Source organism: Tachyglossus aculeatus, chromosome 14 (genome assembly GCF_015852505.1).
Source record: "Tachyglossus aculeatus isolate mTacAcu1 chromosome 14, mTacAcu1.pri, whole genome shotgun sequence".
NCBI classification, from domain to species: Eukaryota; Metazoa; Chordata; class Mammalia; order Monotremata; family Tachyglossidae; genus Tachyglossus; species Tachyglossus aculeatus.
In genome coordinates this window covers 20,077,455-20,103,814 of record NC_052079.1, presented here as the reverse complement: position 1 = coordinate 20,103,814, position 26,360 = coordinate 20,077,455, and the positions used below count along the sequence as shown (strand labels likewise).

The 26,360-nt window shown below is 42.6% G+C and overlaps 1 protein-coding gene across 7 annotated transcripts in view; it reads left to right on the top strand.

The window, feature by feature from the left end:
* Positions 1-26,360, top strand: part of TSPAN8 (tetraspanin 8) — a 219,432-nt gene that overhangs the window by 167,324 nt on the left and 25,748 nt on the right. For 6 of the 7 annotated variants that reach the window (XM_038756598.1, XM_038756604.1, XM_038756603.1 and 3 more), the window contains 2 exons: positions 3,859-3,942; positions 11,626-11,906. In XM_038756598.1, coding sequence (XP_038612526.1) covers positions 3,859-3,942; positions 11,626-11,679 — 138 coding nt within the window. In that variant the 3' untranslated portion in view covers positions 11,680-11,906. Of the gene's footprint in view, positions 1-3,858; positions 3,943-11,625; positions 11,907-26,360 lie in introns of those variants that run through there. The other variant, XM_038756599.1, reaches the window with a different exon arrangement.

Genomic DNA, 26,360 nt, shown 5'->3' with positions numbered 1-26,360 from the left:
ACTTTTATTATTTCAAGAGTGGTTGCCACCAGAATGATGGGTGAAAATGAAGTAGTGTATTGATAATGGAAATTTTTTTTAGTAAGCTTATTTTTCCTGGAGTGACAGTCTCCAGACTAAGGGCTCTACATTACATTGTGGAAAGCAGTTGTGGATATAAGAAAAATGCATGGCACTAAAGGTCTAATTCATAGTTTTTAGTGACAAAAATATGTCCATTTGATGTTGAGGATTTTTATTAAACTGTATCTACGGAGAGAATGTAAAAATCTTGAATGGGTAAGTAATGCTGATGTATTAGCCTAAAATTATGTATTAAATCGCATTCAATTTTCTTGAGGGTGATTTAATCCAGAATGTTATTTCATTTGGTTTTGACTTTTATTAATGAGATTCTGCAAGGTCTATAGAATAAGAGTACTTACTGGGAAAATCTTCATAAGCCAGTTGCTTTCTGTGGGCTGGTTTAGTTTCCTTGTTAATCATGCAATGGAAGTAGTGTTCATTGATCTATTTTTGAAATGGTAAAAGTATTTGATAATACTCTGCTGTCATGGATAGGTCACAGCCCTGGGAGTCAGAAGGTCATGGGTTCTAATCCCAGCTCCACAGCTTGTCTGCTTTGTGACCGTGGGCAAGTCACTTAAAGTTCTCTGTGCCTCAGTTACCTCATATGCCAAAAAAATGGGGATGAAGAGTGTGAGCCTAATGGGGGACAGGGACTGTGTCCAACCTGATTAACTTAGAACAGTGCTTGGAACATAGTAAGAGCTTAACAAGTACCATTATTACTATTAGTAGGAGTTGGAATTGTTAGCCTAAAAGTCAATGCAGTAGAAGTTCTCTTTGGTAATTTATTTTCTAAAATCTTTTGCCTAAGAGGGCAGTAATTCATGTTATTCAGAATCCAGAGGGAAGGAGGACTTTTTTTAATTTTTGGTCCAAAACTCTGGAGATTAGCTATCAGTTCTGTAATGCAGTAGGGAAAGAAAACAGATTTAATCTTCTTCCTCAATCAGTATTTGTACTATAAAAGGCTTAGAACCGTCAACATGCAGGCAAACAGGATTTTTGCGTGTGTGAGTGTTTATGCTGAAACATAAGTTTAAATGAATGCTTTCCAAAGTAAGAGGCTGATAGCCTGTTGATTTTTTTTATGATATTTTTAAGTGCTTACTCTGCCCGAGGTAGATAGAAGCTAATCAGGTTGACACAGTCCCTGTCCCTCATGGTGCTCACCATCTTAATCCTCATTTTACAGATAAGGGAACTGAGGCACAGAGAAATGAAATGACTTGTCCAAGTTCACGCAGCAGGCCCGGGCTCTATCCACTAAGGCACTATGCTTCTCTACCCCTGAGACCTCCAGTTGAGGAACACTTTTTCTAAAAAAGCAAAGGGACATATTTCTTTGAGGGATAGTGCCTTAGTAGGAAATCTAGATTTAAGGGGGTGCCATATCGGAACTAGAGCCCAGTCTCATAAGATTACTCTGAAAATAGATCAATCAGCCATCTTGAATCATATTGTTTTTCTTCAGAATTGCTACCTTGATTAAACTGTGTTATTCTAGCTGGCTTCTAAAAACCATAATAGATAAAACAGATACTCCACACTTATAAATATGAATCAAGAGGGGCAAAAATTTAGGCAAGCACCAAAATCCCAAATAAGAATAAAATAACGTGGAAATGAAAGTTGGTATTAAAGCAGGACTAAAAAAAAAACCCAACAATGAAGCACTCAATTCCTCCAGAAACTGAATTTTGTATAGCTAATTATTTTTAGCAAGGAAGTGCAGTTTTCCAGCTCCAGTGGGAGAAATTGACCTCCAGAAAAAGGAGAAATTAACCGAGAAAACAACACGGCCACCTCTTTAAATCAATCAATCAATCAATCAATCAATCATATTTATTGAGCGCTTACTGTGTGCAGAGCACTGTACTAAGCGCTTGGGAAGTACAAGCTGGCAACATATAGAGACGGTCCTTACCCAACAGTGGGCTCACAGTCTAGAAGGTCTTTAAAGTGTTCTTTATTGCCATCCTCCAAACTATGGACTTTTCATTAAAACTCTGTTCTTTCTGGGATCCAAATTTCATCCATGTATCCAGTTAAAACCTGCATCTTACTCCAACTTTTCAATCTCCAGCATTTCTTGTCAAACTGAGAAGCTGAAAAATGTCCAGAATTGTTCTCAACCAAATTTTAAAAGAAATAGTCTTCCACATCCACCCGATTCAGCTGGATATAGGCTCTGGGCTGCCCCAGTCTCCCAAAGGCAGGTCATAAATCCATAAAATATTTCCATCTGCCTTGTGTCATTCGAGAAAAGTCTGGAAAAATAAGAAGATCGGAATGACCATAATTCAAATTCCCTTTTTTCCTCTTGCAAAGATAATCCATTTATCTGAAAAACCTCAAAATAAAAAATGGAACTTATTAGATACCATTAATCTCTCAGTTAAATTTTGAAAGACTTCAATACTTCCTCGTGTTATTTGTTGAAATGTATGGAGAAACACATTACGATGCAGGGCGAAGACTCCGCAGCCTTGAAAAATTTTGATCATCTTCGCCAGCTTCAAGTTGTCACACGGAGGATGTATGTCTTGGCAACTTGGGCGGAATCTCTTCCATGCTGTGAAATGTGCTTTCAGATGCTATTAACAACTGGCAGAGGATTTGAGCTATTTAAAAAGAAATAAATGATTCCAAGCTTAATATGCAAGCCAGGATGCCGAGAGTGAAAGACTGCGGAAGCGGAATGGCCTAGGGGATTGAAGGGAGTCAGAGCACCTTGGCTCTAATTCTGCCTCCGCCACTTGCCTTGCTGTGTGATATTGGGCAGTGCTCTGCACATAGTAAGCGCTCAATAAATACGATTGATTGATTGGGCAAGTCACTTCACTTCTCGGCACCCACCTATTCTGTCTCCCCCTTAGACTGTGAACCCCTGTAGGACAGGGACTGTGTCTGACTTGACCGTCTTTTATCTTTCCCAGCACTTAATACAGTGCTTGGCACATAGAAAGCACTTAACAAATAACACTTTTATGACCATTTTCCTCAGACCTTATTTGGTTAGGTTAAAGCAGTGAATTACAGTATAGTTGTGTCTCTGGTTCTCCAACTCTTCTTCGAGTAAATGATATTTTAAAAATAACATAAATAAGAACCATGTGTGCAAAGATAGGAGTATTATTATTGTTGTTGTATTTATGGAGTAGTTACTATACCAAGCACCATACTAAATATTGGGTAAACAGAAAATCATTAGTTCAGGAAAGGTCCCTGTCCTGAGTTTTGGGACCTCAATTCACTCATTCATTCAGTCGTATTTACTGAGCACTTACTATGTGCAGAGCACTGTACTAAGCGCTTTTAATTCTCACCCCAACAACAGGCATGACAAACAGTATTCTAAAAGCCGGCAATTGACTGCTCTCAGCATACGCTCTTTCTGGCATGTAACCAAAGTAGATGCCTTCCTACTTTTAGGTTGTTAATCGATCAATCAATCATATTTAGTGACTACTTACCGTATGAAGAGCACTGTACTAATCACTAGACAAGTTCCCTGCCTACAGGAATTTATTGTCTATAGGGAGCTTACGAAGATAGGATCCTGACTGTCTCTTCTACATTTTGAAAATCAGGGCACTATACTAAATAATTGGGTAGGTTAAAACAGAATTTCTTCCCAAAGTACTCATCTGAGGTGGAATAATCCGCAGCACATCCGAACTGCCCCTTTAGAAGGATTTTGTTTGTGTTTCGTGAGATTCTAGATAACCATTTAAAACATCCAGCATCCTAACAAGTGGTGATTGCAACTAGTGTGTGTTTCTCTTGTAGTCGTGCAGAGCTGCGATAATGAATTACTTCCAGAACAACCTGATTATAGTTGCTGGCATTGCATTTGGATTGGCCGTTGTGGAGGTACTGTACATTTCTGATTGATCCCATAAGTGGAATTCAGGTGCCCCACCTGAATTACTTTACTACCAGAAACAATGAATCAAAATAAACTCCCAGATAATAGGATGGGTTCCTGTGAGTTAGATTAGTTACTTGAAACCTATTTCCTCACTTGGTTTGGGACAGGAAGTATACATTGAACTGAAACCGTTTGAGAAGCTATTATTTCATTTCCACCCCTTAATATCTTTGCTTCTCATTTTCTCAGCTTGGGATTCATCTGGGCCGGCTGCTAAATAAGTCCGTTGGACCACTTTAAGTTCATTTTATCATCATCAATCGTATTTATTGAGCGCTTACTATGTGCAGAGCACTGTTTTCTTCATTTTCAGGGGTATTTGTCAAGCGCTTAATATGTGCTAAGTGGTTAGATAATCCTCCTCCTCTCCTGATGTATTAAGGGATGCGGTCCTGGATGGGACTGACCCAAAAATGCTTTTCCTTCGTATGGGAAAAGGCAAGTTCCAGATCCACTCACCTTCAGTTCCCTTCCTCCCTTCACCCTTCTTTCTTCAGTGACAAAACAACATTGAGAAGCAACGTGGCGTAGAGGAAATAGCACTGCTAGGTCAGGGGACCTGGCTCCACTGCTTGACCTTGGCAAGTCTCTTAGCTTCTCTATGCCTCAGTTGCCTCATCTGTAAAGTGGGGATTAAGACTGAGCCTACATTTGACAGGGACTGTGTCCAACCTAATTATCTTGACCCTACCCCAGTTCTTACTACAGTACAGATACCGTGTACCAAAAAACCCCCCAAAATGTCCCAGGGAAGCAATTCCTGTCCCAGAATTCAAAACATTCTCTACCCCGGAAGCCTCCAGAAGTCATGTCTGCTCTCAGCAGCCACAAAGTAGCCCCCTTTCTGAATGATTTCATCTTTCTGCACCGGTTGGCTTCGCCTTGTGTAGTCTTGGAGTCTTCCGGAGTTGTTCACCTCTAAATCCTCACCAGGCTCAGAGTCAGGGAGCCAGGGGTACAATCCCTTATAATGTTGATTTTGATCCTAGAATCTGAAATGTTGAATCTGCCTATAAAATATGGAGTTGGGGGACCTTGCTTAATGTAGAAACCATGGAGATAATCTTTCACAATCCCTTTCAAGGTTATCAGAGGAATCAAACCGTCAAAGTTATTTGCTGATTGATTAATGTGTGAAGAGCACTAGACTTAACATTTGAGAAAGTACAGTACAAGAGATTTGTGACCTTGAGCAAGTTACTTAACTTCTCCGCGCCCATCTGTAAAATGAGATTAAGTCTGTGAACCTCATTGTGGGACGTGAACTGTGTCCAAACTGATGCTTGGCACATAGTGAGCACTTAACAGATACCATTAAAAAAATGGTGTATGCGATCCACTGCCCACAAAGAGCTTACAGTGGGGGACAGGCATTAAAAATAGATTAGGGATAGGGGAAATAGAAGAGTATACGAATATTTACAAGAGAATTGTGGTGCTGGGAGGAGTGTCAAGGTGCTGTTTTCCTGACATCCCCTTCAGAATTTGCTATTCGTATGAAAGGCTATAGTCCCTAATCAGGGGTCCTCATAGAGGACTCCTTCTCTTTGGTTCATATGGTATAGGAGGGGAGACTTGAGCAAAGACTGTGGCATCCCTGGCTGCAATAATGGGGTTCCCAGTCAAATCTCCAGGAAAGGGCAATAGGTTAGAGATACCCAGGAATGACTAGTGGGACATCACATCCCCATGGATTAGGGGACTACCTGGACTCAAATTGCCATAGTTGTCAGTAGTCTTTTTTGATTTCTGATAAATGAACAAAATAGAAGATAGTGCACTTTCCTCCCTTGGCTTCTCGTCCCATGCCCCCATCTTGTCTAAACCCTGTTGATGCTTTCCTGCTCACTATGTGCATGTCTGACTACTTTCACCTCACTTAAAAAGAAGGGAGAGCTAACTGTTACAGGCAAGGCCTGAGAGGGGTTCACAGTTGAATTACTGCTAGCTTGAGCAAACCTCTCCATCCTGAGGGACTCATTCCTTGCCTATAAATTGGGATTAGTTTGCATTTATAAGGCACACTTCAGGAGCAGTGAAAATGTAAACTTCTCCATCATCCTCCCGTGCAGACAGATTATCACATACCCCGTTAAAATTCAAAAAATGGAAAGTAAAACTTGCTGACTTCTGGACGTGAATGCCTCTCATATTATAGTCAAAGACATTGCCAATAAGCTACACATACATTATTCAGGTACAGTGGGAAATCAAATTGCAAGAGAAGCAGGATGACAGTTCTTTATTCATTAGGCAGTTTATCTGTGGGGCATTTGGGGCATCTGTTATACATTTAGGTATTTTAGTGGTTACCTTAAATATACTAATGGATGTAAACCTCTGATTATAAACCTCACAGAAAAAGGGGAAATGGGGGCTCTGCATTTATGCCAGAGTGGGGATGAGATGCAAGCAACTTATGAGTCATGGTTTCTAAATCAAGTGGATGGCCAGCACTTTCTTTTCGAATTGTAGCATTTGCTAAGCAATTACTATATGCTAAGTATCAGGTCTGACACAGTTCTGTCCCACATTGGGCTGACAGTCTACAAGTGAAAGAGAAAAGGCCTTTAGTCCCCATTTTACAGTTGAAGAAACTGTGGCATGGAGAAATTAGGGGACTTGCCCAAGGTAACACAGCAGAAAATTGGCAGAGATGGTTTTCTTACTCCCAGGCCCGTGCGCTTTCCACTATTCCAAACAGCTTCTCTCTAGTTTTTAGCTCTAATGATAATAGTAATAATAATAATATTGGTATTTGTTAAGTGCTTATTATGTGCCAAGTATTATACTAAGTATTGGGGTTGGTACAAGATAATCAAGTCCCACATGGGGCTCCCAGTCACAGTAGGAGGGAGAACAGGTATTGAAGCCCATTTTGGAAGATGGGGGAACTGAGGAACAGAGAAGTTGTGTTTTTCCCAAGGTCACACAGCAGGTAAGTGGTGGAGCTGGATTCAAATGGTATATTCCTTAAAGGCATGGAGCATGTCTGCCAAATCTATTGCTTTATACAGTGTATTTGTTAAGTGCCGTGCTGGGCACACCATAAAAGCTCAATAAATACTACGGATGCTTTCATTCAGAATCAAGCAGATCACTGATGGTTTAGAGCAAATCATATAAAGCTTTGCACAAAGCCTTAGACTTGAGCCTGTTTTTCTGAAAGACAAATCAGTCATATTTATTGAACACTTAAGTGTGTGCAGAGCACTGTACTAAGTGGTTGCTAGGGTACAGTAAAACAGATTTGGTAGACATGTTCCCTGCCCACAAGGAGTTTACAATCCAGCATTATAATCGTTATAACAATCTAGTTATAATATAGAGTAATGTAGAGTATTATACTTCAGGCATTTTTCCTGTTGTGTTTAGGACAACTGTGCAAATATTTTTCAAAAATCTGTGGGATTCACTGGCCTCAAAATTCTCTTCATCCTCCTCCACCCCACTGCCAGTTAGCAGTTGGCCTTCTCTTTTTAAGGGGCACCTATTCCTTCCTTCTTCCCCCAGACAATCTCCACCACCTTTATCTGCTCCAAAATAATAACAGTAATTGTGGTATTTGTTCAGTGTTTACTATGTGCCAGGCACTGTACTAAGCACTGGGGAGATACAAGGAAATCGGGTTGGACACACGTCCTGTCCCACATCGGGCTTATAGTCTTCATCCCCATTTTACAGATGAGGTAACTGAGGCCCAGAGAAGTGTAGCGACTTGCCCGAGGTCACACAGCAGACGAGTGGTGGAGCCGGAATTAGGACTTGTGTCCTTCTAACCCCCAGGCCAGTGCTCTATCCACTCGGCCAGACTTTCAGTGTCTCCTTGAGATTCCTCCAAATCTTCAGGCTCCCAATAGATCCAATAATAAAGGCAATGAAATCCAGCTAAGAGTTGTTAGAAAAGAAGGAAAGTAGCAAGGAAAGCTGCACGATCCTCAGTTTGAAGGGATCCCAAGAAAATAATAATAATAGCATTTGTTAAGCGCCTTCTCTGGGTCCAGCACTGTTATAAGCGCTGGGGTAGATAATAATAATAATGGCATTTATTAAGTGCTTACTATGTGCAAAGCACTGTTCTAAGCGCTGGGGAGGTTACAGGGTAATCAAGTTGTCCCATGGGGGGCTCACAGTCTTAATCCCCCATTTTACAGATGAGATAACTGATGCATAGAGAAGTGAAGTGACAATTGGCATTTATTAAGCGCTTACATTGTGCAAAGCACTGTTCTAAGCGCCGGGGAGGTTACAGGGTGATCAAGTTGTCCCATGGAGGGCTCACAGTCTTCATCTCCCGTTTTACAGATGAGGTAACTGAGGCCTAGAGAAGTGAAGTGACTTGCCCAAAGTCACACAGCTGACAATTGGCAGAGCCGGGATTTGAACCCATGACCTCTGACTCCAAAGCCCGGCCTCTTTCCACTGAGCCACGCTGCTGCTCATTAGATTAGCTAATTAACTAGATCATTATGTATTATTATTATTAATATTAGTTAGATAATGAATCAGATTATTCTTAGATAAAAGCTAAACAGGTTTGATACAGTCCCTATCTCACATGGGGCTCAGTCTTAATCCCCATTTTACAGAGGAGATAACTGAAGCATAGAGAAGTGAAGTGATTTGCCCAAAATCACACAGCAGACAAATGGCGGAGTCGGGTTTAGAATCCAGGTCCTTTTCACTCCCAGGCCTGAGCTCTGTCATTAGACCATGCTTCTTCCTTGATCTCGTCAGTCATCTCATCCAGTTCCCTGCCTGTTATGGGCCTGAGAAAGAATATAGAGAAAGAGCACAAGCCTGAGAGTCAAAAAGAGCTGGTTTCTAATCCCAGCTCCACCACTTAATAATGATGATGGCATTTATTAAGCGCTAACTATGTGCAAAGCACTGTTCTAAGCACCGGGGAGGTTACAAAGTGATCAGGTTGTCCCACGGGGGGCTCACAGTCTTAATCCCCAGTTTCCAGATGAGGTAACTGAGGCCCAGAGAAGTGAAGTGACTTGCCCAAAGTCACACAGCTGACAAGTGGCAGAGCCGTGCTTCGAATCCATGACCTCTGACTCCAAAGCCTGGGCTCTTTCCACTGAGCCATGCTGCTTTTCATTAGATTAGCTAATTAATTATTTATTATTTAATATTAATGTTAATTAGATCATTAGGTTATTATTAGATAAAAGGTTTGATACAGTCCCTAGCTCACATGGGGCTCAGTCTTAATCCCCATTTTACAGATGAGATAACAGGCATAGAGAAGTGAAGTGACAATTGGCATTTGTTAAGCGCTTACACTGTGCAAAGCACTGTTCTAAGCACTGGGGAGGTTACAAGGTGATCAGGTTGTCCCACGGGGGGCTCACAGTCTTAATCCCCATTTTCCAGATGAGGTAGCTGAGGCCCAGAGAAATGAAGTGACTTGCCCAAAGTGACAATTGTCTGCTGACAATTGGCGGAGCTGCGATTTGAACCCATGACCTCCGACTCCAAAGCCCGGGCTCTTTTCCACTGAGCCACGCTGACTTGCCTGCTGTGTGTCCTTGGGCAAGTTCTCTGAGCCTCAGTTTCCTCACTTGTAAAATTGGGGTTAAGACTAAGATCCCCCTGTGGGACATGGACTGTGTCCAACCTATCTACCTGAGCGTTGAGTATAGTGCCTAGCACATAGTAAGTGCTTAACAAATGCCTTTTAAAAAAACCCAAAAAGCAAAACAACTCTTCCTCTGAGCAAGAGAAATCCACAGAGCAGGAAAGGTTTCAGAGAAGTTCCCTTGGGTTTGGTCAGTCCGTTCTCCTGGAATTACAATGACTTTCAAGTATTCCAATATGATGAAACAATTTTTCCTCCTCTTTTCACCTGGACTGTAACAAAGAGGTCCTGACTTTAGTAGCGGCGGCCTCGACGGGAGTAGAAGCGTTGCAATTAGTCCCAGAAATTCAGTCACCAAGCAGTGGATGAAAAATCACCTTAAGCCATTGTTCCAAAGAGCACTTTGTTCCAGAGAGAGCATTTCTTTTGGGGTAGGGCAGGCATTTTCGCAAGTTTATCATGAAGCTTAGCATTTGTATGCTCAGGCTGGGCTGTTTTAATTGTTTCCTCATTTCCCGAGCAAGGATAGATTATCTTTGTGTGACAGGACAATATAGGAGAACGTGATATTTAGCTGTCTAGTCAACTGATTGAATGCCCACTTTGCATTTCAAGAATGTGGCAGCAGAACAAGTGAATTTTGTCACACTGCCTTATCTCATCATGCTGCCTATTTATATAATCCATCGACGGTATTTTTCCAGAAAACCAGAAAGTTGGGGTCAGGACAATGACAAATTTTCAGAGTTATTTTTTTTCCCGAGTGAGACTGAAAATCATAACTTTATTCTGGCAGAGTACTAGTATTCGTGACCTAAGGGGAAAAAAAGAGAACTGCTGAAGTTCCAACTAAAATACATTTCCAGGGAAGTATAGACCAGTACTCTCCCTAACTTCAAAGCCCTACTAAAATCATTTCTCCTCCAGGAGGCCTTCCATGCCTAGCAAGCCCATTATTTCTCAACCTTATTAGTCTCCCTTTCTGTTTTTCATGCACATTTGGGTCTGTACCCCTTATATTCTTTCAAACACACCCCACTCCCAGCTCCACAGCACTTATATCTTATCGTACACGCTGCCACTTCCCCAATCGGTAATTTATTTTAATGTCCGTCCGGGTCTGTAATGTAAGTTCCCTGAGGAGAGAGAGTGTGTTTCCCAACTCTATTTTATTGTATTCTCCCAAACAATAAGTACAGGGCTCCGCATACAGTAAACACTCAATAAATACCATTGACTGATTGATTAGAAAACCTCAGTACATTAGGACCACTTGCAGTGATGGCCTAAGTGACAGTTGATCCAAACAACTGTCTATGGGGAAGAGAGAGGGAATTTGAAAGATGTCATGTCATTATTGGGGCAGCTTTCCCCAACTCAGAAATTGCAGTGCAAAACGTGAGTCTACCCAAATTGAAGCATTAAAAACGGTCGTGGTGAAAATCATGGACCCTTTAGCTTTTGAAGAGTGAAAATTACACAGAGATTTTGGTCCCTCAAGCTTGACCTGACTGATATTCATATTAAAATATGCCCTTAACTTGATGTATAAGCAACGGACTATCTACATTTTTTTTTTTAGACCTGTGACACTTTGAAAAATTTGATCTTTATTTTATGCGCTTGCATTGACTTTAAAGTGTGTGTGTGTGTAGGTGTGTGGCCTATTACCATGGCTAGAAATTCATTTCTTAACAAACATCTCTTGACTTTTGACCTTCTTCAAATGCTCAATATTGTTAAAAACCATTATAATTCTACGTCAGGAAGCAAATGAGTCCATCTTCCTGTCTTAAATCGGAATGTACTCAGCCATTCCAAACAAAATGTGAATCTTGCAACCATAGTTTATCCTCATAAATTTCTTTGAGTCTTTAGGAAGAAAAGGGACTACAAGATTCTTAAGGTAGGAATGCACAGTCGTAAGCGGGATTGGGAATTGTAAAATTTAGCACTTAATTGAGCAAATGTTCCAGCTCTGTCTTCGTTGCTTAGAGATTCTATGACTGTCATATAATTCTATAACTTTATGTTCTAGGTCCTTGGTTTGGTGTTTTCTCTGGTTTTGCTCCTCCAGATTGGGAAGAGTTGAAAATGCAGATCTGTTGAAGATTCACCAGTCAAACGTTTGTCTCTTTCTCACTTGTTTTCGGCTTTCACTGTTGAGATAGACATCAGAAGCAGCTGTTTTGCTAAATTATATCATAGAGCCAGATACATGAATATCTTCCAGAATTAAACATAGTTAAGACCTGTGAGACAGAGTTGATGCTTTGAATATCAGTTTTCCTTGCAATAAAACCTTTGTTTATACGGCGAGTTTTTTGTCTGGCTAGAGTATTCAGATGCTGATTACCTTTGAAGGCTCCTTCCCATCCGAAGTCCCAATTATAGCTCACTGAGGTGAGGAAGTGCCATTAGAGAAGAAGGGGAATATGCATTGCAGCTCTAATAATAATAATAATAATAATGATAATAATAATGCTGGTATTTGTTAAGCACTTACTATGTGTCAAGCACAGTGGTAGATCCAAGCATATTAGGTTGGATACTATCCCTGTCCCACATGGGGCTCACAGTCTTCATCCCTATTTTACAGATGTGGTAACTGAGGCAGAGGGAAGTTAGATGACTTACCCAAGGTCACACAGCAGACAAGTGGCAGAGCCGGGATTAGAACCCAGGTCCTTCTGATTCCCCGGCCCATGTTCTGTCCACTTGGTTGCTTTACCATTAGGGCTGGGTATTTTTAAGTGCTAAAACCAAATAGGGCTTCTCACATGGTGGATAGGCTCGGCAGGAATCCTGAAAAGTAGCTGCCCAGTGTGGATGGCGAAGATGGAAACAGCTGATGGCCCGTGACCCTGGCACATACGATTGAATGAATGGTAATAATCGTTATAGAGATGGTCATTGAAACCATGGGAGCAAATGAGTTCTCCAAAGTTGAGCCCACTTTTATACTGTGAGCCCACTGTTGGGTAGGAACTGTCTCTATATGTTGCCAACTTGTACTTCCCAAGTGCTTAGTACAGTGCTCTGCACACAGTAAGCGCTCAATAAATGCGATTGATGATGATGATGATGATGAAGCATAGAAGGGGACCCAGAAAAGAGCCTTGAAGGACTCCCCACAGCTAGGGGGTGGGAGGCGGAGCCCCCAAAAGAGACTGAGAAGTATCAGCCAGACAGATAGGAGGAGAACCAGGTGAGGACAGTGTCGGTGAAGCCAAAGTTGGATGACATTTCCAGGAGAAGTTGGTGGTTGAAGGCAGCTGAGAGGTTGAGGAGGATTAGGATGGAGTAGAGGCCGTTGGGTTTGGCAAGAAGGAGATCATTGGTGATTTTTGAGAGGGCAGTTTCGGTAGAGTGAAGGGGGTGGAAGCTAGATTGGAGGGTATCAAGGAAAGAACTGGAGCAGTCAGTTGAGGCAGTGAGCGTGGACAACTTGCTCAAGACGTTTGGACAGGAATGGCAGGAAAGAGTTGGGGAAATAACCGGAGAGAGTCGTGGGGTCATGGGTGTTTTTTTTTTTTTTTTTTTTTTTTTTTTTTTTAGGATAGGGGAGACATGAGTATGTTTGAAAGCAGTGAGAAAGCCGCCGTTGGAAAGTGAAGCATTGAAGATGGTGGTTAGGGAGGGAAGAAGGGAAGAATATTTTGATAAGGTGTGAAGGGATGGATGGAGTGGGAGGGGCTTCAGCCACTGAGCCTGGGGCTAAAGTAGGGGGGGCCCAGACTGCCCCCCCAGAGACAGCGCTTAGAACAGTGCTTTGCACATAGTAAGCGCTTAACAAATGCCATTATTATTATTATTATTATATGCAACTCGAACTGTTGCTGCTTCAGATGTCCATTGCTTCCCTCCTGACCCTCCCAACATGGATGTCATTTAGGTCTTTATGAAGACAACACCCCAGGATGGAGCCCCATGTGGGATCCGATTAACTGGAATCTATCCCAGTGCTTAGAACAGTGCCTGAAACATAGTAAGTGCATAACAAATATGACAGTAATAATAATGATAGTAATAAGGATTCAGCGCCTACTTTTCCTCCCCCTTTGGTTGTGAGACACATGTGGGACAAAGACTGTCCCCGATTTTCTTATATTGCATCTACCTCAACGCTAACCTGGCACAAATACCGCCATTGTTTAATTGTTATTTAATTACGGAGAAGCAAGGGAAGGAGAGGAAAAGTCAGACTCTCAAGGCTAGTTGAGAGGCAGTGGGGCTTTTACTCAAAAATGGTATGAGGCAGAAAAGGAGCTTTCCTTTTTTATGTGTGAATCTCGCATTTCTGACATATGAAATACTTGTTTAAAAATAATCTCTGTTCTTCTCAAATGTCTGAAATGTCTCAAATGTCTTCTGTAGGCCCATCCTGGCTTAGAAAGTGATTTTGAAATTCTTAGTTGCCCAAGATTTGGGTTTCTGTCTCTGTTTTAAAGCCCATATTTAACGAGGCTATTTTCCCCCATTTAGATGCCTGCCATAGGTTCCTGTTTTAGTGTGCCAAGTAGTCCATATGGTGTGGAAGAAGATGATTTGTAGTTCAGCAGTTTCCTTCTGCTGCCACTCTAGGTATCAAATCTGTGTTTGCTTGTTGTCCCCTCAGATTGTAAACCCTTGAAGAGCAGGACCATACTTTCATTTATGCTCCCAAGTTCAATACTCTCTCTACACCCAGGAGATGCTTAGTAAATAATAAATAAATGCAATCCTGCGTCAATGGAAAGCTGGGAGACTTCTGCGTCACACAGACCAGCAGGGTGACTGCAATCAATACATTGTATTTAATGAGTGCACACTGTATGCAGAGCACTGTACTAAACGCTTGGGAGAGCCCAGTATAATCAAGAAAGGAGGGGCTGTTTTTGAGCAGGAGTTTTGACCGGATTATGAAACCAAGGAGCTAAAAACAACAGTCGTTGCCACCCACAGAGCAAGAGTACAGCAAAGGACAATCTTTGTGTGTGTGTGTGTAGAGTGTGTAAGGGGAATACCGTGGAAGAATAATGAGGAGGACTTTTAGTGGGAGAATTTCCTGGTGCCAACCTGAGAACTGTGGGGCCCTCCGTTCATATTCCGTGGAGGAAAGCCCCTGATAAAGAATAGCCGCACCCCTGCACCTGGTGCAGAATGGCCTAACTCCAGGAATGTGGACTTTATCTCATAAAGCAAGGACAAACACAAAGGGCCGCGCTGTGGGGAGAATGCCGGACTTCTTTGGGAGGATTCTTCCCAGGGCGATAACGCACCCATGGCCTCCCACCCGCTACTGTTGTGCATTCATTCATTCATTCATTCATTCAATCGTATTTATTGAGCGCTTACTGTGTGCAGAGCACTGTACTAAGCGTTTGGGAAGTACAAGTTGGCAACGTATAGAGACGGTCCCCATGAAACCAGCACAGCTTATAAAAAAGCGCTGCTTCCCCCTTACTCTTGAGACCCGCGATGGCCAGTGGGGCAGACGGTCCTTTGGGTTCTCCGTGAATCTAGGTGTACCAGAGTGACTCCGGGGAAATATTGCTGACCCCTGGAAATCTTTAGAGTTGTCAGTCTAGCGTGCTCACTATACCTCGCTCTCACATCTACCAATGACCACCTCTGCCCAACACCTTTCCCCCGCCTGGAACTCTCTCCCTTCAATCCAATGACCACATCTTCCAAGTCCTCCACATCTTCAAAACCCTCCTTAAAATCACATCTCCTCCAGGAGGCTTTCCCCAAATTCTATCCTCAGGCTATAGCCCTATCAAATGCCATTTCAGCACTTCTGTGCCTCCTGAGCACTTGTGTATTCACAAACTCACATAGCAATTACATGTATTGCTCACACAAGAATTCTCATGTGTACATTCCCCTTTCCTCCTCCTTATTTTATTTTAGTGTCTATCTCTTCCAGTAGATTGTGTGTTCCTTTAGGGCAGGGATCACGCCTACAGTGCTTAGAAAGGTGCTTGGCACATAGTAAGCGCTTAACGAATACCATTCTTATTTACTGTACTCAAGTGCTTAGTACAGTGCACTTCACAAAGTAAGGGTTCAATAAATGCCATTGATTGATTGATATCTGGAGCACCTGGATGATGATGATGGTATCTGTTCCCAGACTGAGCCCCCTCCTTCCTCTCCCCCTCGTCCCCCTCCCCATCCCCTGCCTTACCTCCTTCCCCTATATACACAGCACCTGTATATATGTTTGTACAGATTTATTACTCTATTTTACTTGTACATATTTATTCTACTTATTTTATTTTGTTAATATGTTTTGTTGTCTGTCTCCCCCTTCTAGACTGTGAGCTTGCTGTTGGGTAGGGACCGTCTCTATATGTTGCCAACTTGTACTTCCCAAGCGCTTAGTACAGTGCTCTGCACACAGTAAGCGCTAAATAAATATGATTGAATGAATGTTAGGCACTTACTGTGTACCAGGCACTGTACTAAGCGCTGGGGTGTATAGAAGCAAATCGGGTTGGACACAGTACCTGCCCCCACAGTCTCAAATCCTCATTTTGCAGGTGAGGTAACTGAGGCCCAGAGAAGTGAAGTGACCTGCCCAAGGTCATACAGCAGACACATGGTGGAGCCGGGATTAGAACCCAGGACCTTCTGTCTCACAGGCCTGTCCTCTATCCACTTATGATGATGATGGCATTTATTAAGCACTTACTATGTGCAAAGCACTGTTCTAAGCGCTGGGGAGGTTACAAGGTGATCAGTTTGTCTCACGGGGGGCTCACAGTCTTAATCCCCATTTTACAGATGAGGTAACTGAAGCACAGAGAAGGTAAGTGACTTGCCCAAAGTCACACAGCTAATTGGTGGAGTCAGGATTTGAATCCATGACCTCTGACTCCAAAGCCCCGTGCTCTTTCCACTGAGCCACGCTGCTTCACTTGTACTTCCCAAGCGCTTAGTACAGTGCTCTGCACACAGTAAGCGCTCAATAAATACGATTGAATGAATGAATGAATGAATGCTGCTTCTCTGTTGCCCATGTTGCCCAAACCAAAGTTATCCAAATAGGAGATGTGGGAAAATGCCTTGCAATATGGATGAAAACTTTGCTCGCAAGAAGATTTAAAATGTTACTAATTGCACTGTACATTTTTATGCCTCAAATTTCTTCAGCTCCTCCCCTATCGTAGTATCCTCTGCCATCTTTGTGGTGATCATCTGATTTGGCTTCAAATCCTGATGTCCTTATGGTGTATCTACCCCAGCACAACATAGTAAGAATTGAAGGAATATCACAATTACGAAAGGGATCACTTTAGTTTCAAGCGTGACGTAAGGAATAGAGCACGGGCCTAGGAGTTAGAAAGTCATGGGTTGTAATGCTGGCTCTGCCACATCTGTTGTGTGACCTTGGGTAAGTCACTTCACTTCTCTGTGCCTCAGCTGCAAAATGATTGAGACTGTTAGTCCCACTTGGGACAGGGACTGTGTCCAACCCTATTTGCTTGTATCCATCCCAGTGCTTGGCACGTTGTAAGCACTTAACAAATACCACAATTATTATTATTATTATGGTTATTATCGACCCACATTTCTCAGGAAAATCCACTGGGGTTCTAAGCAATATTACTGACGTGCCACATGATGCATACAACCTTTTAAAACTAATTTTGTGGGATGTGATTTAGGTCACAATCACAAAATGGTATCATTCATACAGTTGTTCACTAGTTTATGATCTTCTAAGGAATCCAAAATGCATTGTACAATAAAAAGAGCAGAACAAATTGGATGAGCAAAATCTATCCTGCCTCATGAACATGAAAAGCATAAGTGATACAGCTGCAGAGAGCCATCATCATCATCAGAGAAATCCTGGAAGGGTGCTTATAATTTGGGGTAAAGTTTCCCCTTCTGTCCTCACTCTATTTATTTATTTATTTTACTTGTACATATCTATTCTATTTATTTTATTTTGTTAGTATATTTGGTTTTGTTCTCTGTCTCCCCCTTTTAGACTGTGAGCCCACTGTTGGGTAGGGACTGTCTCTATATGTTGCCAATTTGGACTTCCCAAGCGCTTAGTACCGTGCTCTGCACATAGTAAGTGCTCAATAAATACGATTGATGATGATGATGCTTATAATTTGGGATAAAGTTCCCCCTTCTGTCCTCGGACTAGTTTTTTTAAAAAAATCCTGCTCAGAAAAGGGATCGTGGTGGAAGCTCAGCAAACCCAGGTTTTTACTGGGAGCGACTTCAGTCTTTAAAGGCCTAAGCCTCCAACCACATCCACTCCTTCATCTTTTATGGTCTGGAACTCTGGAAATGGAATTTGACATCAAATCCTCCTCAGGACGATAAATCTTTGTGTTTTCGGCCTGGCGGTTTTATTAAAGGCTCTGTTGGGCTGTCCAGTGAACCGGTGGAATCAAGCAGACAAAGATAGCAGGCCAGGAGCCTAACCCTGTGGAACAACAGAACAATGGGAAAGGAACGCAAATGCGGATTATTGTGACGCTAAGCAGCACGTATAATAAGGAGAAAAGCCCAATCAACCTTTCCAGGCAAGGTGAGCAAAACAATGACTAGTCATAGCGAAGCCAAATGGGATAACTAACTGAAGCAAATATGACATTGCACCTGGATCAGAATTTCTCCAAGAGCAATACGTGTCTCTATTGCAAGTGATGCCAATAGAACACGCTGTTCTGTGGAGGGATTCAAATCTTGGAAAATAGGTTAGAGTTCGTGGCAATGCTGGTGAAGGGAATTGTCAGGAATGTTCAAAACAAGCAAGAAATCTTTAAATTCAAACTAGAAACTAGAATTATTTTCTCAACCACTTAAAGCAGCTTTATTCTAGAATGAGAGAAGGCAATTTAAACTCAGAGATTTCTCATTAACAAGGAAAGGGATGACTGTTTTGCAATGTGACCATTGAATGGTCTCTGGAAGGAATTTGATTATCACTCAATTAATGCTACTTAATGGATTAATTGCTTGGATTTCAGAATGCTCACAGGGTGGCCGTTCTCTAGGTTCTTGGATATGTCATAATTCAAGACTTTTCTCAAGATTAACCGTCATACTGATAGTTAATAATGACCTAAGCTACATTTAGAAGATTAGATGTAACCAGAAGTTTATTTTCTCCACACTAAGAAAAGTCTGAATTAAATTTTTGTACCTAAATTTTGTTCAAGCCATTGTACTGTACAACTGTATCTTTTTATGAAGAATCACAGATGTCAGTTTTACCTGAGAGTAGTAGCATGGACTAGTGGAAAAAAGAATGGGATCAGGACAGAGCCCTTATGTAACCCCACGACATTTATTAAATATCTGCAATTTATTTATATTAATGCGTCTCCTCCTCTAGACTGTAAGCTTGTTGTGTGCAGGGGACACGTCTACTAACGCTATTATATTGTACTCTCCCGAGCACTTAGTACAATGTTCTGCGCACAGTGAGCCCTCAATAAATAAGAGTGATTGATTGATTGATTGAGAATCAGGATGCCTGTTTTCTAATACTCACTCTGCCACTTGGCTGCTGTGTGACCTTGGGGAAGTCACTTAACTTCTCTGTGTCTCGATTTCCTCATCTGTTAAATAGGGTTTCAATATCCTTTTCCCCACCCCCGTCTAGACTGTGAGCCCTAAGTGGGACAGAGACTGTGTCAAATCTGGTTAACTTGTATAATAATAATGATAATGGCATTTATTAAGTGCTTACTATGTGCAAAGCACTGTTCTAAGCACTGGGAGGTTACAAGGTGATCAGGTTGTCCCACGGGGGGCTCACAGTCTTCATCCCCATTTTACAGATGAGGTCACTGAGGCCCAGAGAAGTGAAGTGACTTGCCCAAAGTCACACAGCTGACAAGTGGCGGAGCTGGGATTTGAACCCATGACCTCTGACTCCAAAGCCCTTGCTCTTTCCACTGAGCCACGCTGCTTCCCCTACCTGAGGTATCTACCTCAGCGCATAGTAAGCACTTAACAAATACCATTATTGAGAAGCAGCATGGCCTAATGGGTAGAGCACGGGCCTGGGAATCAGGAGGTCGTGGGTTCCAATCCTGGCTCTGCCACTTGTCTGCTGTGTGACCTTGGGCAAGTCCCTTCACTTCTCTGGGCCTCTATTTCTTCATCTGTAAAATGGGGATTAAGACTGTGAACCCTATGTGGGGAAAGACTGTGTTCAACCCGACTATCTCGTATCTACCCCAGCCCTTAGAACAGTGTCTGACACATAATAATAATAATAATAATAATAATAATAATGATCATGGTATTTGTTAAGTGCTTACTATGTGCAAAGCACTGTTCTAAGCGCTGGAGGGGGGCATGCAAGGCGATCAGGTTGTCCCACATGGGGCTCACAGTCTTAATCCCCATTTTACAGATGAGGTAACTGAGGCACAGAGAATTTAAGTGGCTTGCCCAAGATCACCCAGCTGACAAGCGGCGGAGCAGGGATGCGAACCCATGATGACATAGAAAGCACTTAACAAATACTATAGTTATTATTACTATTACTATGAAGAAATTGGAACTGCTATCTATTCATCGCTCAGACCTAGCAGCGTGGCTCAGTGGAAAGAGCACGGGTTTGGGCGTCAGAGGTCATGGGTTCAAATCCTAGCTCCACCGCTTGTCAGCTGTGTGACTTTGGGCAAGTCACTTAACTTCTCTGTGCCTCAGTTACCTCATCTGTAAAACGGGGATTTAGATTGTGAGCCCCACATGGGACAACCTGATCGCCTTGTATCCTCCCCAGCGCTTAGAACAGTGCTTTGCAGCGCTTAACAAATACCAAAATTATTATTATTATCTAGGTTCATAAGTTGTGAGGTTGCATCGTCAACGATGAGGGAAATGCCACTTTCAAAAAACAGGCACACCATGGGGTTTCGGGCATAACCAAAAAGCGAAATTTGCCAACAAAACTACCCAGTGTGAATCTTCGGTTTATGGCAGCAGAGAATAATCCCAGGAATGGCTTCTACTGAAAGCCTCTATCCATAACTGTATTGATTAGAAGAACTCTATTCAAACCCATCTCTGGTTGCCATGACAGGCTGGCACTTAGGTCACCTAATGGATGATCTATATTTCCAGCCGCTCAAGCTGAATTTGGCCCCGGGAGGGTGATAAATCACACAGTAACATGGTTTAGCATTTATTATGAGTAATTATTTAACAGCTTCCATTTATTCCAGATCAATTCCTTCCTGAAGATTGGATTGTTTCAGGCCTCTTATGGCAGGAGAGATGAGAATGAGAAGTAGCAATGTACAACACTACTTAGAGAAGCCATGTGGCCTAGCGGAATAATAATAATAATAATAATGGCATTTGTTAAGCATTTACTATGTGCCAAGCACTGTTCTAAGCACTGGGGGGATACAAGGTAATCAAGTTGTCCCACGTGGGGCTCACAATCTTAATCCCCATTTTACAAATGAGGTAACTGAGGCACAGAGAAGTGAGGTGACTTGCCCAAAGTCACACACCTGACAAGTGGCGAAGCTGGGATTCGAACCCATGACCTCTGACTCCCAAGCCCAGGCTCTTTCCACTGAGCCGCACAGCTTCTCTGGAGACTGGGCCTGGGAATCAGAGGACCTGGGTTCTAATCCTGGCACTACCACTTGCCTGTTTTACACCCTTAACTTCTCTGTGCCTCAGTTTCCTCATCTGTAAAATGTGGATTTGATACCCCGTTCTCCCTCCTACTTAGACTGTGAGCCTCCTGTGGGACAGAGACTGTGTCCGACCTAATTAATTGTATCTACCCCAGTGTATATCCATGTGCCAAATATTTGAAAGTAGACACAAATGATAAAAACATAGAAATCAACCAAACAAATAAAACAGATATATAGATATATATGAGAGTTTCCAACTTGCTGATATAGGACTATGACCAGAGCGGTAGATTCAGGAAATGCTTCCTAGAAGGCATAACTTTTTTAGGAGATCTTTGATGGGTAGAGGAACATGGTTTGATGTTTCGAGCTTTGTGGGTTCCAAAATGTTTGAAGAGTCACAGCAAGGTATACTCGGGACAAACAGTGTGGTCTAGTGGAAAGAGCACCAGCCTTGGAGTCAGACGACCTGGGTTCTAATCCTGGCTCTGCCCATGGCTTGCTGTGTGACCTTGGACAAGTCACAACTTCTCTGTGCCTCACTTTTCTCAGCTGTAAAACGGGGATTAAATACTTGTTTTCCCTGCTACTTAGACCGTGAGCCCCATGTGGGACAGGGACTGTGTCCCACCTAGTTAACCTGTACCTTTCCTGCGTTTAGAACAGTGTCTGACACAAGCACTTACCTCCTCCTTGCTTCCTTCCCGGCCGCCGTCTTCAAACGCTCATTCCTCAAAGATTTCTTCCCCACTCTTTGCAAACATGCTCACGTCTCACCTAGTTCTTTTTAAAAAAAATAAGCCTTGTCCCACCTTCCAGCTGTCACCTCGTCGTTCTCCTAAATTTCCTATCCAAACTCCTTGAGGAAGCTGTTTACACCCTCTCCTCCAATTCTCTCCTCATTGACCCCCTCCAATCCGGCGTCCCCTTCACTCCACTGAAACGGCCCACTCAAAGGACACCCATGACCAATGGCTTCTACTCCATCCTAATCCTCCTCGACCTCTCAGCTGCCTTTGATACCGTGGCCCACCCCCTTCTCCTGGAAACATTATCCAACCTTGGCTTCACTGACACTGTCCTCCCTTGGTTCTCCTCCTAGTTATCTGGCTGGTCCTTCTCCGTCTCTTTCACAGCCTCCTCCTGTGCTTCCCTTAACTGGGGGAATCCCTGAAGCCTCAGTTCTAGATCCCCTTCTATTATTCTTTATCTATTTATTATTATTATATTATTATTATAGATTATTATTTATCTATTTATTCTACTTGTACATATCTATTCTATTTTATTTTGTTAGTATGTTTGGTTTTGTTCTCTGTCTCCCCCTTTGAGACTGTGAGCCCACTGTTGGCTAGGGACTGTCTCTATATGTTGCCAAATTGTACTTCCCAAGCGCTTAGTACAGTGCTCGGCACACAGTAAGCGCTCAATAAATACGATTGATGATGATGATGATGATAATTCTTCACCTCCCTTGGAGAGCTCATTCACTTCCACGACTTCAACTATCGTCTCTATGCAGATTATTCCCTAATATGCTTCTCCAGCCCTGATCTTTCTCCTCCTCTGCCATCTTGAATTTTCCCCTGCCTTCAGGATGGCTGTACTTGGGGGTCCCATTGACACTTTTTATGGAATTTGCTAAGCGCCTACTATGTGCCAGGCACTGAGATAGATACAATCAGATTGGATGTAGTCCGTGTCTCACATGAGGCTCCCAATCTTAAACCTGATTTTACAGATGAGGTAACTGAGGCAAAAAGAAGTTACCCAAGGTCACACAGCAGACCAGCAGCAGAGCTCGGATTAGAACCCAGGTCTTCCTGATTCCCAGGCCCGTGCTTTATCCATTGTCACACTGCTTTTAATAATAATGTTGGTATTTGTTAAGTGCTTACTATGTGCAAAGCACTGTTCTAAGCACTGGGGTAGGTCAGGTTGTCCCACAAGGGGCTCACAGTCTTCATCCCCATTTTACAGATGAGGGAACTGAGGCCCAGAGAAGTGAAGTGACTTGCCCACAGTCACACAGCTGACAAGTGGCAGAGCCGGAATTTGAACCCATGGCCTCTGACTCCAAAGCCCATGCTCTTTCCACTGAGCCACACTGCTTTTCTAAGTTGAAACTTAACACGTCCAAAAAAGAACTCATCTTCCCAGTCAAACCCTGTCCACTTCCAACTTTCCTATCACTGTAGACAACATCATCCTCCTCCTTGTCTCACTAGCTCATAACCTTGGTGTTATCCTTGCCTCATCTCTCTCATTTAACCTGAATATTCAGTCTGTCACCAAATCCTGTCAGTTCTTAACAATCTGGAATCTTCTTCTTTCTCTCCATCCCAAAATGTTATCATGCTGATCCAAGCACTTATCATAATTTCCCTTGATTACTGTGTCAGCCTCTTTGCTGACCTCCCTGCCTCCTATCTCTCTCCTCTTCAGTCCACACCTCACTTTGCTGCCTGGATCATTTAAAAAAAAAAAATTCAGTCCACATTTCTCCACTCTTCAAAAATGTCCATTGGAGATTATTGTTAATCACCCAAGTGCTCAGTACCGTATTCTGCACAAAGGAAGCACTCAATAAATGCCAATTATTGATTGATTATATTCCCATGGTGGTTGTGCTGTGGCGTGCTGATCAGAAGCAGCGTGGCTCAGTGGAAAGGGGTCGTGGGTTCAAATCCCGGCTCTGCCACTTGTCAACTATGTGACTTTGGGCAAGTCACTTTACTTCTCTGGGCCTCAATTCCCTCACCTGTAAAATGGGGATTAAGACTGTGAGTCCCCCCGTGGGACAACCTCATTACCTTGTAACCTCCCCAGCGCTTAGAACAGTGCTTTGCTCATAGTAAGCGCTTAATAAATGCTATTATTATTATTATTATTATCCCTCAGTAATTAGGGTATGCCTGTACATAATTTATTATTGTCCTAACACTATAGGGTTATTGGTGTACTATGAATTTTGATCAAACAAATTTGTACATTGATAAATTTATAAGGAACATAGCATCTGATTTCTACATCCAGAATTTGTATTCCTGCTTGCACTGAGAAAATTACTTTTCGCATTTTCTAAATTAAGGCAAATGGCTACTTCTCTCTCTTCTTCTCTCTCACCTTCCTTCCCCGTCTTCCCACCCTCCATCCCATTTTATCCTGGCTCTGCCACTTGTGGCCTTGGGCAAGTCACTTCTCTGTGCCTCAGTTACCTCATCTGTAAAACAGGGATTGAGACTGTGAGCCCCACGTGGGACAGGGACTCTGTCAAACCTGATATGTTTGTATCTCCACCCCTGCTCCTTGTACAGTGCTTGGCACCTACTAAGTGCTTAACAAATGCTATTATTATTATTATTATTATTATTATTATTATTATTATTATTATTGTTATTATCATTAGAGAAGCAGCAGGGCTTAGTGAAAAGACTCCAGGCTTGGGAGTCAGAGGTCGTGGATTCTAATCCAGGCTCTGCCACTTATCAGCCATGTGACTTTGGGCAAGTCACTTAACTTCCCTGTGCCTCAGTTACCTCATCTGTAAAATGGGGATTAAGACTGTGAACCCCGCGTGGGACAACCGGATCACCTTATATCTACCTCAGCACTTAAAACAGTGCTTGGCACATAGTAAGCACTTTGTAAATACTATTATTATTATTATTATTATTATCTCCTCTCTGCTGGGAGTGCACTAGAAGAAGCTTCAACCCTTCACAGCGCATTTTAGAAATGCATATCATGATCTGAAAATCTATTCCTGAAATAGTAGAGGAAGCCAACCCAGGCCCATTAAAGCTCACAATGTTTCTTTTCAGAACAGAGCCAAAGTCATTTATCCAAATGCAGCCCAAAGGCATAACAGTCAAGAAATTACTTGGTTGCTCTGTAGAGAAGGCAATAATAGATGCAACAATCCCGTCATTCCTGTTGTCCCTTTTTCCTTTCCCCCTCCCATCTTCTCCATTGGTTCAGAATGCCATCAGATAACGAACACCTGCCCACCACAGGATTTGAGAGGATTTAATGAGCATCCAAAAGAAAATGGATAGGATCGCATCTGTGTGTCTATACGGTACCGTTTACATTCTCTAGAAGAAAATCATTTCCCAGTTCGTTTTCGAATCGTGTATCGACCAGAACAAAAGACCTGCCTGTAATTGGGTCCAGAAGGCGTTTCAGGACCTCTGGCAGTGGTGATGGTCTCTCTCGGAGAAGGGAAGAGCCTCCAGAATGGTCCATGCTCCATGGCTTCTCTGATTAAAATGCCTTGGGCTAGTACCAGGACAATCATCCTGCTGGCTCTGTGCCAGTTCCAAGCAAATCCTTGTGCTGGATGGATCTGGAAATCCAAAGCTTATTTAGACTGGAGACCCCCACAGTAAAGCAAGCAGCAAGGATGCTCCAAATCACGACCTGTAACCTTGCCAGCACAATTTTTCCTTTAATAGGGCCTCAAAATAAAGCCTAAAAAAGAAATCTGGGTGTTCCCAGCCATCTGCTCTGCAGGTATTGCCCTGATTCGTGCAGGGAGGGGTGCGTGGAGAAAAAGTCCGAGCCTTTAAAAGCCCGATAAATTTCCCCTATGGGTCCTTGTGAAATGGTTGAAGGCCAAAGATAAAGTTTGGGATTTTGGTTGGTCTATTTTTGAAAGGGGGATAAGTGGATTCAGGTGGGGATATTTATTCGGCACCTGCCTGGTTTTTCATTCTGAATCTGTGAACCCTGCGCGGATACACGTTGGAAATCGGAAACAATTTCTCAGCCCAAGTTAAAAGCTCTTCACTGGATGATTCACTTGCAGTGATTGTTTTGAAGGTGAGATGTAGATGTCTCAATCAAGGCAGATTTGATACTAATGATAATGATATTAACTATGATATTTAAGCGCTTACTCTGTGCGAAGCACTGTTCTAAGTGCTGGGGGGATACAAGGCGATCAGGTTGTCCCACGTGGGGCTCACAGTCTTAATCCCCATTTTACAGATGAGGTAACTGAGGCACAGAGAAGTTAAGTGACTTGCCCAAAGTCACACAGCTGACAAGCGGCAGAGCTGAGATTAGAACCCATGATCGTGCCCGTTCTGCTAAGCCACGCTGCTGCTCACTTCATCTTACTTCTTATTTCATCACTCTCACCCCA